Below are 13,766 nucleotides of genomic sequence, written 5' to 3'. Positions count from 1 at the left end.
ATTGCGCCGCTAGGGGGTCCTTCCAGGGACGGAATTTTGTCCTAAAAGAAGGGTTTGGGAGGGATGTGGCAGCCTGGGGGGTCGAAGCCAGCACCTCTGCTCACGGTGGGGTTGTTGGATCGTTCCTGCCCTGAGCTGGGGCGGCTCCCAGTGCTCCCAGTGCAAGCTGTGCCGTTTCCATCGGTCCCTGCCCATTCCCAGGGCTGGGGAAGGGCTGAGGGGGTTGAACTCTCCTGAATTTCCCCTCTGGAGCCAGGCAGAGCTGCCGGAGGCTGCTGGGTGTCTCAGAGCCCCTGGCCCTGCCGGAGTAAGGAGTTGTGAGCAATATCCTTCGGGATGGTGTAAATCCTGACATATCCCACGTGTGTCCATGTAGGCCCCAAACCCTCCTGTAAGCAGGAAATTGTGGTTTAAAAAAAAACCCTGGAGCCAAACTGGTCCTGGTTTGGAGGCTGGGGAGGTTTATTGGGTGGGGAATGGTTGTCCCTGCTCTCGGTCACTCGTAGCCATCCTGATTTTCCAGAGAGTTCACAGCACCTGGGGGTGGCTGTGTGTCCCTCTGCCCCTCCCAAGGCATCGAATCACAGAGGGTTGGAAAAACCTTGGAACATCGAGTCCGACCATTCCCAGCACTGCCAAGGCCACCACTGACCGAGTCCCCAAGTGCCACATCCACAGCAGGGCTTTGAAATCCCTCCTGGAGTGGGGACTCCAGCATCTCTTGTAGCTGTTCCTCAGCAGCCTGAACTTCCCTCTTTAGGAATTCTCCCTCAGGGATGCATTCTTAGCCTTGCATTCCTCCCAAGGAGGCCAGACCCCATCTCCTGCAAGCCCAATATCCCAGAGTCCTGGAATGGTTTGGTGGGAAGGGCCCTCAAAGCCCCTGCAGTGCCACCCCAGCCTCAGTGGTTCCAGCATTCCATCCCTGCGGGTCTGTGGAAGCTGGGGGGTCTCCAGCGCTGTGGCACCTGCTCAGCCCCACTCAGCCTCCCCAAACCTCTCTGGGCACCCGGGGCTGCATCCAGGGGATCCTGCTGGGACACCGGGAGCCGTGGGAGGTGGCACTCGAGGGGCGCTGGGGTCCCTTCTCACCCAGCCATTCCAGGATTCCCTGAGCTGCTGGGAATGTGCAAATCCCAGCCGGGCTTTGGGATTGGGCACAGGGAACAGGATGCAGTGGGAGCAATCCCCAGGGAATGGGTGAGCTGGGAGCAGCCCCCAGGGAATGGGATGAGCTCAGGGAGCAGCCCCCAGGGAATGGATGAGGTGGGAGCAGCCCCCAGGGAATGGGATGAGGTGGGAGCAGCCCCCAGGGAATGGATGAGCTCAGGGAGCAGCCCCCAGGGAATGGATGAGGTGGGAGCTCAGGGAGCAGCCCCCAGGGAATGGGATGAGGTGGGAGCAGCCCCCAGGGAATGCATGAGGTGGGAGCAGCCCCCAGGGAATGCATGAGGTGGGAGCAGCCCCCAGGGAATGCATGAGGTGGGAGCAGCCCCCAGGGAATGGATGAGCTCAGGGAGCAGCCCCCAGGGAATGGATGAGCTCAGGGAGCAGCCCCCAGGGAATGGATGAGGTGGGAGCTCAGGGAATGGGATGAGCTCAGGGAGCAGCCCCCAGGGAATGGGATGGGCTCAGGGAGCAGCCCCCAGGGAATGGATGAGGTGGGAGCTCAGGGAATGGGATGAGCTCAGGGAGCAGCCCCCAGGGAATGGGATGGGCTCAGGGAGCAGCCCCCAGGGAGTTGTCGTAGAAAGCCTCGATCCCCTCGGGGCTCTGCAGGGACAGGCTCCGGGCCAGCACCTCCCGTCGGAAGTTCTCCCTCATCCAGCCATAGACCAGACTGTGCAGGAAGCCCTGCAGGGACACGCTCAGGGCCTGGGGACACGGGGACAGAGGGTCAGGGCTCCCGGTCCCTGCAGGCACAGCCCAGGCAGGGTGGCACAGGACACGGGGGGACTTTCCCCTCGGTGTGGCCAATTAAAGGACATCCACCCTTCGGGGAAAGCCAAAGGGGGAAACCCAACCCAAAATCCCAACCCAAAATCCAGTGGGGAGAGCCACGCTGGGCCCAGGGCTGTGTCCTCACCCTGCCCAGGGTGTCCCCAAGGGCTGTCACAGCTCCCACGTGGGATGGGGACAAATGTCCAGCCTGGAGCCCTGGAAAAAGGGCTTTACTCACTGTGGACACGTAGAGCACAAAGAGCGAGGCAGGGCTGATGCTGGTGAAGGAGAGGATGGTGAGGAGGAAGGCTGTGGATGGGACACAGAAGGACATTCCTTGGTGGGACACCCCCACTGTGACCCTGCAGGGCTGGGACAGCTGGGGACACCCTCAGTGAGACCCTGCAGGGCTGGAGGAGCTGGGGACAGGCTCAGTGTGACCCTGCAGGGCTGGGGATGATGGGGACACCCTCAGTGTGACCCTGCGGGGCTGGGGGAGCTGGGGACAGGCTCAGTGAGACCCTGCAGGGCTGGGGACAGGCTCAGTGTGACCCTGCAGGGCTGGGGGAGCTGGGGACAGGCTCAGTGTGACCCTGCAGGGCTGGGGATGATGGGGACAGGCTCAGTGTGACCCTGCAGGGCTGGGGATGATGGGGACAGGCTCAGTGTGACCCTGCGGGGCCCAGGGCTGTGGGGCACCCCCCGGCCTTGCCTGGTGTCCAGCAGAGCAGGAAAACCAGCTGGAAGTGCAGCAAGGCTCTGCTGACGCCGCGGCCGCTCCTGCCGCCGGTGCCGCCGTCCCGGTGCAGGCCGAGCAGCGGCAGCGCCGCGCTCCCCCGGCAGCGGAGCCGCACCCGCCGGTACAGGAGCTGCGGACGGGCAGACGGGCGGGGCTCAGCGCGGCCGGGGCACCCCCGGGCCTCCCCCGGGGCCGGGACCTCACCGAGCAGCAGCCGAGCACCAGCCCCAGGTACAGCAGGAAGATGATCTTCTCCTCCAGCCCCGCGTTCGCGTCCCCGCCGGACTGGGAGGCAGCGGGAATGAGCGGGGCCGGGTCCCGGAGCCCCCCGGAGCCCCCCGGAGCCCCCCGGAGCCCCCGGCCCCGCAGGGTGGGGGCAGCGAGGGGAGGCAGCGCCCACCTGGGAGCAGATGTCCCGGCTCGGGTGGATCAGGAGGAGGCAGCTGCGGGGACAGAGCGGGGCTGGAGGTCCCAAAGCCTCGCCCGGTGTGCGGGGCTGCCCCGAGCAGGGCAGGGCGGGGCGGAGGGGCCGTACCTGGAGCAGTAAAGGCCGAAGGTGTCGTTGGAGCCGGCCCAGGGCACCACGGGCGCGATGGCGGCGGCGGAGGAGCCGCGGGCGAGCAGCTGCACCAGGAGGGTGAGAGCGGGCACCAGCCTGGGCACGGGACAAGGGACGAGGGCTGGTGTGAGGCGGGAGCCCCGGGCCAGCCCGGCACGGCCAGGGCGCTCCGCCGGGACTGGAACGGGCACCTACCAGGCCAGCACGTAGGGAATGCCCTGCCAGGCCCGCTCCAGACAGCGGCTCCGCTCCTGCGGGAGAAGCGCCGTGAGCCGGGGCTGAGGGGCGGCCGCGGCCGAGGGTCCGCCCTGCCAGGACCGGGGGAACCCCAAATTCCCGGGCTAAGGGGCTGCCCTGGACCGCCCCGCCCTGCCAGGACCGGGGGAACCCCGAACTCCATAAAGGGGCTGCCCTGGACCGCCCCGCTGCTCCCTTGCCCTGGCAGCGCCGGGTGTGCCCGGGCCAGGCTCGGACCTGCAGCGCTGCCGGGGGCCGGGCTCGCCCCCCGAGCACGGTGCGGTGCGACTCGTACGCGTAAACAACGACCATGAGGAACGAGACGGCGTAGGAGGTCTGGGAGAGAGAGGAGAGGGAAAGGGACCGCGGATCCTGTTGTGTCCAGCGCCGCCAGGATCCCCCATTGCCGCTGCCCGTCCCTCCCCGTGCTCCACCCCGGCCCGGCAGACCTGTCCCGGTGCCCATCCCGAGGAGGGGACCCCAGGACAGTGTCCCCAGGACACTCCAGCCTCAGCCGTCCCCAGCAGTGTCCCCTTACCGTGGTCAGCATCCGCCCGTAGGGACAGACGGCGTAGGCGGGCACGGAGAGCGGGGCCGGCAGCAGCGGGATGGTTCCCGTGCCCAGCAGCGCGGTGGCACCCAGGAAATCTGCCAGGGCCAGGAGGAACAGGGGCCGCAGCTGGGGACAGGGCACCGCGTTAGCTCTGTCGGCAGCAGCCCCTTCACGGGCTGGGCTCGGCGGCTCCCGGGGACCGGGGCGGATGCCGGGTGTTGGGGCATCCTGCACCTCCTGTCCCCTGCCCGGGGCTTTAAACCCGCTGTTGGCTCGGCTTTGACTCGGGCTTAGCTGGGGCCAGACCCAGCCCTGTGTCCCTGGGAGCCGGTGGCACTCACCTGGATATGGCAGCATTGCTACAAGCTGGTAGCACTCACCTGGATATGGCAGCAGTGACACTGCCACAAGCCGGTGGCACTCACCTGGATGTGGCAGCACTGTCACAAGCCGGTGGCACTCACCTGGATGTGGCAGCATTGCCACAAGCCGGTGGCACTCACCTGGATGTGGCAGCAGTGACACAAGCCGGTGGCACTCACCTGGATGTGGCAGCATTGCCACAAGCCGGTGGCACTCACCTGGATGTGGCAGCATTGCCACAAGCCGGTGGCACTCACCTGGATGTGGCAGCACTGTCACAAGCCGGTGGCACTCACCTGGATGTGGCAGCATTGCCACAAGCCGGTGGCACTCACCTGGATGTGGCAGCGCTGTCACAAGCCGGTGGCACTCACCTGGATGTGGCAGCAGCGCCCCTGCCAGGAGGTGACAGCGAGGACGGATCCGCTGCCCAGGAGGCTGCAGGGGACGGGGTGGGGGATGAATGTCCCGGCCCGCCAGGTGCCAGCCCCGGGCGAGGGATAGGGACAGGACAGGACGCACCTGAGCAGCGCGGCCGGGACGGTGACGCCCGCCAGCGCCAGGACCTGCGGGAGGCACGGAGGCAGCGCGGGCTGGGCCGGCCGGGAGCGGGGCCACCCCGAGCCCCCACGGGGCTGCGATGTGGGACCCTGGGCACGGCCGGACTCTGTCCCTCGGCCATCCCTGCCCAAAGCCGCGCCCAGGAACCGCAGCGAAGGCGTTTCGGGGGCACAGAGGGGCACGGCCGGTTCCTCAGCAGTCCCTCTGCGGCGGCTGCACCTGGCGGGGTTTCCCTGCTCCTTCCTCCCGAGTTTTCCCGCTGGGATCTCCGCCCAAGTTTCCCTCACCCGGGGCTGGGGAGCGCCGAGAAGCCGCGTCCCGCCCGCAGCGGCTCCCGACGGCGCCTGACGAACCGGAGCGGCCGCCGGAGCCGGGCGGACCCCGGGCCCGGGAGAGCGGGGCAGGAGCCGGGGAAGAGCCAGGTCCGGCCCCAGCGACAGCCCGGCCCGGCCGTGTCCCTGCCCGGCCGTGTCACCCTCCCTCTCCGGCGGTCCCCAAAGCGCTGGTGGCCCAAGCCCCGCGCGGGGGGACCTCCCTCGGCAGGGTTTGTTGGAAGGGGAACGCAGCGCCCCGCAGCCTTACCTGGATATCCGAGAGAGCCGCGGGCTGTTCCTGCGCTCTGGCCATGGCCGGAACCCGGAGCCTTGCCGGCCGCAGCCCGGACGGATGGAGCGGGAGCTGGAAGCGGCTCCCGCTGCGGCCCGGGCTCGCTCCACGCCCCGCTGCGGGACACGGCCGCGGCGCAGCCGGAGGAACCTGCCCGGCCGGGCGGCAGCAGCTTCCCAGGAGCTTCCCAAGGAGCAGCGGCGCCGTGCCAGCCCGGGAGCGGGGAGGGATCAGCCCCAGGCACGGGAGAGCCCAAATGAGCGCTCGGATGCCCCCGGGCACACCGGGAATGAGGGAGCAGCGCCGGGAGAGCAGCCGGGAGCTCCTTGCGGGGCTGCAGAGAGCCCAGAGAGGCCCCGGAGCTGCTGCAGGGCTGGAGCCCCTCAGCTCCCAGGGAGCCAGGGTGGGAGAGCTGGGGGAGAGCTGGAGAGGGATCCAGGGAGAGCTGAGAGCCCCTGGCAGGGCCTGCAGGGGGACTGGGGACAAGGCCTGCAGGGACAGCACACAGGGAATGGCTCCCACTGCCAGAGGGCAGCCATGGGTGGCATCTTGGCAATGAGGAATTCCTGCCTGGGCTGGCATTGCCAGAGCAGCTGGGGCTGCCCCTGATCCCTGCAGTGCCCAAGGCCAGGCTGGGCACTGGGGCTGGAGCAGCCTGGGACAGTGGAGGTGTCCCTGCCATGGACGGGTGGCACTGCAGGGGCTCTGGGGTCCCTTCCCACCCAAACCATCCCACGATTCTCAGTGCCAGGCTCCTCTGCATCCCCTCAGCTGCCACAGCCCGAGTGCAGGTGCAGGAATTAACCATTCCCGTTCTCACACTCCCAGGAACCTCTGGAAATCACGGGATTTAACGATTTTGTGATAATTTTAACCCAAGAATGCTCCAACATCCACCAAAAATCCCCAAGCAATGCCCATCCAGTCCCCAGGAGCCACCAGAGTCCCCTCAAAGAGGAATTTTACCTTTATTTCAGGGATATTGGCTGCAGGGACAGAGGGAAGAGGGAGGGAGAGGGGCTGGAGGGGAGCAGAGGCAGGAATGGCACTGGGAGCTGCAGGAGGGTGACAGTGACACGGAGCTGGGCACTCCTGGAGATGTCCCCTGCAGCAGCTTCCTCATCTTCCTCATCCTCCTCTGCCAGGGACAGACAGAGGGCATGGGATGGATCTGGGTCCTCACAGATGGATCCTGCCTTGTCCCTGCTCTCCCTGCTGGATCCCACACTGATTCCTGCTCTCCCAGCTGGATCCCACACTGATCCCCTGCTCTCCCTGCTGGATCCCACACTGATCCCCTGCTCTCCCTGCTGGATCCCACACCGATTCCCAGCTGGATCCCACACTGATCCCCTGCTCTCCCTGCTGGATCCCACATTGATTCCCTGCTCTCCCTGCTGGATCCCACACTGATTCCCTGCTGGATCCCACACTGATCCCCTGCTCTCCCCTGCTGGATCCCACACTGATCCCCTGCTCTCCCTGCTGGATCCCACACTGATTCCTGCTGGATCCCACACTGATTCCTGCTCTCCCAGCTGGATCCCACACTGATCCCCTGCTCTCCCAGCTGGATCCCACACTGATCCCCTGCTCTCCCTGCTGGATCCCACACTGATTCCTGCTCTCCCTGCTGGATCCCACATTGATCCCCTGCTCTCCCTGCTGGATCCCACACTGATTCCCAGCTGGATCCCACACCGATTTCCTGCTCCAACCTGTGCTCCCAGCTGGGTCCCACCCCATTTCTCTGCCCTGCTGGGTCCCCACCACCCCTGGGGCCCATTCCAGGTCACTCCATCCTGCAGGAGCAGAGGGAGAACAGGGATCCATGCCCCCAGCCCGAGCAGTGAAGCCACAGCAGGAGGAGGCTCCACCTCCCTCTGGAGTCCTGGGAACGGCTCCAGGGAAAGAGCTGGAGCCATCCCTGCCATTCCAGAGGCACCCCTTGATTCAGCACTTCCAAACTGGGAGCAGGCACTGGGCTCTCTCCTGGCTGAGCCAGCACTTTGATCCTTGAGGAGCGTTTCAAACATTCCTGGGACAAACTCTCCCATCAGGGCAGCACCTGGATCCTGCTGTTCCCCGTGGAACATCCCCCAGCTCTGCCCCCTCCCAGCAGGGACAGGCTCTGCCCAGGGCACGTTTTCCCTGAGGATTTTTTGGAGGAGAAATTGGCACCAAGGGCTGCACTGGCCACAGTGGAATCCAGGGAGTTTGGCTGCTGACAGGGCCAGGACAGCCAAGGAGCAAAGGAGGAAGTTCCACGTCCCTGTCCTTGTCCCTGGCAGTGCCAGGAGTGGCTGATCCTTCCCAAGGCTCTCTGGGCAGTGCAGCACCAGGAGCTGCTCCCAAACCTGCTCTTGACTGGGCTCCAGGACCCCTGGGGGTGCTAATCCAGACCTGTCCCTGTCTCTGGGCCTAGCTTTAGAGCCAGGATTTAATTCCAAACAACACCCTCAGGACGGGAATCGTCCACAGGGAGATCCTTTCTCCTTCCTAGAATCCCTGATAGCCCAGAGAGGATCCCTGGGAAGGAAGGAGAGCCTGAGCCCCTGGATGAGCCTGGAGCTGCATCCACTGGTTAAATTAGGCTCTGGAAAAGAGCCTTAGGGGAAATGCCCAAGATTTCCTGCACTGAGCCCCATCTTCCTGAGCTTTCCATGGCCTGCTGCTATTTTAGCTCCACCTAAAGTGCTTCCCACATTCCCTTTCATCTCCTGAGTCACCAGCCTGGCTGGAGCTTGAAGATCCAAGTGAATTCCACTCGATGCCACGTCTGAAAGGTAGGGATTGCTTTTAAACCACCTTTAAAAAACCTCAGCATCTTCAATTCCATGGTTTCCAAATCAAGTCTCAACTCGAAGCAAATTCCCACCACAGAGGCTTTGGGGCTGGAAAAGTTGGCACAACCTCACTGCAAGTTAGTGCTAAGAACCCCAACTGGAGCCCAAATCCTGGCAAGTTAGTGCTAAAAACCCCAGCTGGAGCCCAAATCCCAGAGAGGTGCGAGCGTGGCTGGGACGAGGTTTCGGTCAGTCCTCGGGAAGGAGCTCTTACAGCAAAGGGAATAAAACCCAGCCCTCATCTCTTCCCGTGGGGCCACCAGGAGCCGTGGGCTGAGCTCTTGGCGATGCTCAGCTTCTCCTCGGGGCTGAAGTGCAGGATGGCCAGGATGGCCGTGAGCGTCTGCTGGCGGCCCCGCGCGTCCGGCAGCGTCAGGAACCGGTACACCACGTTCTTCAGGTACTCCAGGTTGGCTCCTTCCCTGCTCTTATCGCGGCAGTTCTTCTGGATCTCGTCCCGCAGCGCCGCCACCTCCTCGCGGTGCCGGTCCTCCTCGGCCAGGGCCCTGCCCTGCAGCTGGTGCAGCTGCACCTCCAGCCGGTGCCGGTGCTTGCGCAGCGCCGCGATCTCCACCTCCTTGCGCGCCAGCTGCTCCGCGTACAGGAAGAAGGTGGGCTCGGAGCCGGAGCACAGCTGCAGCTCCTGGGGCAGGATCTCCGAGGAGTCCTGGCTGGGAGCGTCCCCGGGGCCGGGCCCGCCCTCCCGGGAGCCCTTGGGGCCGTGGGGCAGCGCGAGGGTGCGGAGCTGCTCCAGCTCCCGGTCCTTCTCGGCCAGCACGGCCAGCGCCCGGTCCCGCTGCTTGTGCATCTCCTCCTCCAGGCGCAGCGCCCGCTCCCGGAACTGCAGCTGGCACCGCTCCAGCTCCTGCCGGTGCAGCTGCTGCAGCTGGGACAGCTCCTGCTTCCGGGCCTCCAGCTCCTGCCGGTGCCGCTTCTCCGCGTCGTCCGCGGCCAGCTGCAGCAGCACGTGCTTGTCCTGGAGCTCCGCCAGCTGCTCCCGCGCCTCCTCCAGCTCCCTGGCCAGCCCCACGTCCTTGCTGGCCTTGCTCTTGAGCACCTGCTGCGCCCTCACCTTGTAGCGCTCGAACTCCTCCTTGAGCTGCCTGAGCTCCTGCTGGCAGTGCCCGCCCGGGGCCTTGTCCCCGTCCCCACCGCTCGGGGACGGCTCCGGCTCCTGCGGCTCCTCCGCCTCCGCGCCCTTCCCGGCCGCCGCCTGCAGGAGCTTCCGCAGCTTCTCCATCTTCTCCTTGAGCACGCTCACGTCCAGGGTGGCCTCCTCCACGGCCACCTCGCCCAGGGAGCGGCTGGAGGCGGCGATGGCCAAGGTCTTGTTCTCCAGGTCCAGCTGCACGATGCGGTCCTTGAGCCTCTGGATGGTGCCCTGGTCCCTCTGCTTGGCCTTCTCGTAGGTGCCCAGCAGCTCGGACACCTGGGACACCTGGGCCTCCAGCTCGGCCACGCGCTGCTCCTCCCGCTGCGAGCGCTGCCGCAGCTGCTCCTCGGCCTGGGCTGTCTGTGCGGGGACACAGCAGGGTTAGGGCAGCATGGGGACACACTTGGGGTCACACAGGGACCCTGCTCTGTCCAAACCAACAAGGGGCCCTCCTTCCCACCCCAGGAACCCTGCCTGAGACACCTCCCTTTCGTGGCTTTTTAGGGTTTTGTGTGTTTGGAATCCTGGAATGCGTTGGGTGGGAAGGGACCCCAAAACCCCTCCAGTGCCGCCATGGCAGGGACACCTCCCACTGTCCCAGGCTGCTCCAGCCCCAACGTCCAGCCTGGCCTTGGGATCCAGGGGCAGCCACAGCTGCTCTGGGCACCCTGTGCCATTTATTTTGAAGCTCCTGGAATCTGAGGGACTGGGAAGGGGAATTTGTCTGACTCCAGCCCCACTGTCTGGATACATCCCACAGAGAGCTGTTCCCCAGGACTGTCATCCCATCAACCCAAGCCAGGATTCTACAGACTCTCAGAGACTGGGAGAGGGAATTTGGCGCCTCTAGCCCCAGTCCCTGGACACCAGCCTCAGCAATCACCTTCTTCATCTCCTGCACCAGCTGCAGCTGGAAGTGGTTCTTGAGGCCGGCCATCTCCTCCTGCAGCTCCTGGATCCGCGGGTCGGCCCTGCCGCTCTCCTCTCGCACGCCCTGCAGCTCCCTGCGCAGCTCCTCCAGCTCCTGGCTCAGCTGCCGCGCCTGCTGCTCGTGGCCCTGGGCTCGCTCCGCGGTGCCGGCGGTGCCGGCCAGCGCCTCCCGGGCCTGCTGCAGCTCCTGCTCGGCGGCGCGGCGCCCGTCGCGCTCGGCGCGCAGCAGCTCCTGCAGCTCGCGCAGCATCAGCCCGTGGTCGCCCTGCTCGCGCTCCCGCTCGCGCTGCTGCTCCAGGAGGCGGCCGCGGGTCTGGGCCAGCTGCTCCTGCAGCTCCTGCAGCCGCTCGGCCTCGGCCCGCGCCCGCGCCGCCGCCTCCTCCAGCTCCTGCTTCATCTGCCGCCGCTCCGCCTGGTACGAGGCCTCCATGCGCGACTTCTCCTGCGTCACGGTGGCCAGCGCGCCCGTCAGCGTGGCCAGCTGCGCCTTCAGCTGCTGCAGCCGCCGCTCGGGCTCGCCGCCGCTCGGCTCCCCGCCCTCGGCGCCGCTCGGCTCCTCGGCCCTCGCGGAGGGGCCGCCCGCGGGTCTGTCCTCCTCGTCCCCCCCAGGCGGGCTGGCCGCGGTGTCCGCGCTGGCGGCCGTGCCCGCGCTGTCCTCGCTGTGCTCCGAGCTCCGGTCGTCCGGGGAGTCCGCGGCTGCGGGCGGGGGCGCGGGCAGCTCCCCGTCGTGGGACACGGAGAGCGCCTTCAGGCTGGCTTCCAGCGCCTCCTTCTCCTTCAGCAGGCTCTTGTAGGCGTGGACGACGTCCTTGAGGCGCGCCTGGAAGCGCAGGAGCTGCTGCTTCTGCGTCTCGATGGTCTCCAGCAGCTCCTTCCTGCTGGGGCCGCCCCCGAAGTTCATCCCGAACTTCTCCATGGCGGGGGAACCTGGGGGCGAGCAGAGCAAGGAGAAAGGGCACCTTTGGGATGGGCAACAGCATCGCCCTGGGCGCACCAGGACACCAAACGGGCAGCAAAGATCACAAACACCACCCTGACCATGCCCTGCCCGGGAGGGCCATCCTGAACCCCTCAGGAACCCCATCCTGACCTGCCCAGGGCTCCCAGCCTGACCCCTCGAGATCCCCACCCTGACCCCGCCAGGACAGGCCCCTGACCCCCAGGACACCACTCTGAGCTGCCCTCCAGGACCCCCACCCTGACACCACCAGGACAGGCCCCTGACCCCCAGGACACCACTCTGAGCTGCCCTCCAGGACCCCCACCCTGACCACGCCAGGATAGGCCCCTGACCCCCAGGACACCGCCCTGAACTGCCCTCCCGGACCCCCTTCCTGACCCTCCCGGGACCCCCATGTTGAGCGCTCAGACACCACTCCAACCGCCCAGACACCCCTCAGACCCCCCTGGGCCCTCCACTGTCACCTCCTCAGGAGCACCCTGACCCCTCAGAACCCCTCCTCAGGAGCACCCTGACCCCCGGGCCACCGTGATCCCTCTGGACACCACCCGGGCCCAGCACCGTCAGCCCCTCTGGACCATCCCGACTCCGACCCTGACCGCTGCGGCCGCCCCGCAAGCCCCGGCCCCGCCATCCTCACCCCCGGTTCCCCGGTCCCCCCTCACCTCCGGCCGGTTCCGCCGCGCCGCCACTTCTGCCGGAAGCTGCTGGAGGAGCGGGGCAAAGGCAGCGGTTACAGGCGGGGCGGAGCCACCCCCACATAAAGCGATCTGTGGGCGTGGCTACACCGAGGGGCGGGGCAATGTGCGCGTGCACACCGGTGTGGGCGTGGTTTCTGCCCACATGGGGCGTGGCCTCAGCGCGCGACGCGGAGCGCGACGTGGGCGTGGCCCGTTGCGTTGGGGGAGTGGTCTTATGGCGAGGGGCGTGGCCTGAGCGGCAAGGAATGGTCGTGTCTCCACGGGGCGTGATCATTTATGTGGGCGTGGTCTGATGATGGGGCGTGGCCTTTGGCCCGGCTCCGCACGGCGGTGACAGCAGGGTGATGCCTTGTCCCTCTGTGTGTCCCCTGGAGTGCCCCGTGTCCCCTTGTGTCCCCTCGTGTCCCTCCGTGTCCCTCCGTGTCCCCCCGTGTCCCCCTCTGTGCACCCGTGTCCCCCTCTGTCCACCCGTGTCCCCTCGTGTCCCTCCGTGTCCCCCCGTGTCCCCCTCTGTCCACCCGTGTCCCCCCCGTCCACCCGTGTCCCTCCGTGTCCCCCCGTGTCTCCCTCTGTGCACCCGTGTCCCCCTCTGTCCCCCCGTGTCCCCCCGTGTCCCCTCGTGACCCTCCGTGTTCCCCCGTGTCCCCCCCGTCAAGCCCCTGTCCCCCCGTGTCCCCCTCTGTGCACCCGTGTCCCCCCCCTTCCCCCCGTGTCCCCTCGTGTCCCGTTGTGTTCTTCCCGTGTCCCGTCCCGCGCCTCATGTGCCCTCGTGTCCCCCCGTGTTCCCCCACGTCCCCCGTGTTCCTTCCGTGTCCCCCGTGTCCCCTCCGTGTCCCCTCTGTATCCCCCCGTGTCCCCTCCGTGTCGCCCCGAGGGGGTCTCAGTGCCAGCCTGCAGTGGGGTCGTGGCGGGCGGGGCAGGGAGGTGACACGGAGCAGTGTCGCGCCCCGTCCCGTGCTGTCCCCACGTTGGTCGCTGTCCCCCCAGCCCCTGCAGCCCCAGCCCAAGGGGGTGTCCCCGCTGGGACGGGCCTGAGGAGCATCCCGGTGCTCCGAACCCTCCGGAGAGCGATGGGGACGAGCTGGAGCGCCCTCGGTGTGTCCCAGTGCCACCTCAGCCGGGCCCTGTCCCCGCTGTCCCCTGCGGGAGGGACCCGGGGCTGCTCGGTGCGGCCGGGATGAACGAGACTCGAACCGCGCTGGCTCAGCGTCCGTGAGTCCGGCCCTGCCCTGTCCTTGGCCACGGGCTGTGGCCAGCAAAGCTCCGGTCCCCACAGAGACCCCAGGACAAAACATTGTCACCCTTGTGTACATTCTGAGCAGACAAAGAAACGAATTGGCTCTAAACGACATTAAAATCTCTTTCATTAATTAGCAGTCTGTCTTCTACTGGGTGTTGAATGCTTCCTTGGGCAGGGACACCTCCACTGTCCCAGGCTGTTCCAGCCCCAGTGCCCAGCCTGGCCTTGGGCACTGCCAGGGATCAGGGGCAGCCCCAGCTGCTCTGGCAATGCCAGCCCAGGCAGGAATTGCTCATTGCCAAGATGCCACCCATGGCTGCCTTCTGGCAGTGGGAGCCATTCCCTGTGTGCTGTCCCTGCAGGCCTTGTCCCCAGT

General features: G+C 66.7%; 1 protein-coding gene across 1 annotated transcript; it reads right to left on the bottom strand.

Moving 5' to 3' along the window:
* Window positions 1-7,161: 7,161 nt before the first annotated feature.
* On the bottom strand, window positions 7,162-12,095 carry GCC1 (GRIP and coiled-coil domain containing 1). The gene is made up of 3 exons (XM_058022554.1): window positions 12,090-12,095; window positions 10,442-11,415; window positions 7,162-9,918 (listed from the first exon to the last, which is right to left on the bottom strand). The coding sequence occupies exons 2-3, from the start codon at window positions 11,402-11,404 to the stop codon at window positions 8,644-8,646; spliced, it is 2,238 nt and encodes a 745-aa protein (XP_057878537.1). The 5' UTR covers window positions 11,405-11,415; window positions 12,090-12,095; the 3' UTR covers window positions 7,162-8,643.
* Window positions 12,096-13,766: the final 1,671 nt, after the last annotated feature.

Source organism: Melospiza georgiana, chromosome 4 (assembly GCF_028018845.1).
Source record: "Melospiza georgiana isolate bMelGeo1 chromosome 4, bMelGeo1.pri, whole genome shotgun sequence".
NCBI classification, from domain to species: domain Eukaryota; kingdom Metazoa; phylum Chordata; class Aves; order Passeriformes; family Passerellidae; genus Melospiza; species Melospiza georgiana.
Note: the sequence above shows the minus strand (reverse complement) of the source record. Positions and strands in the feature narration are given on the sequence as shown.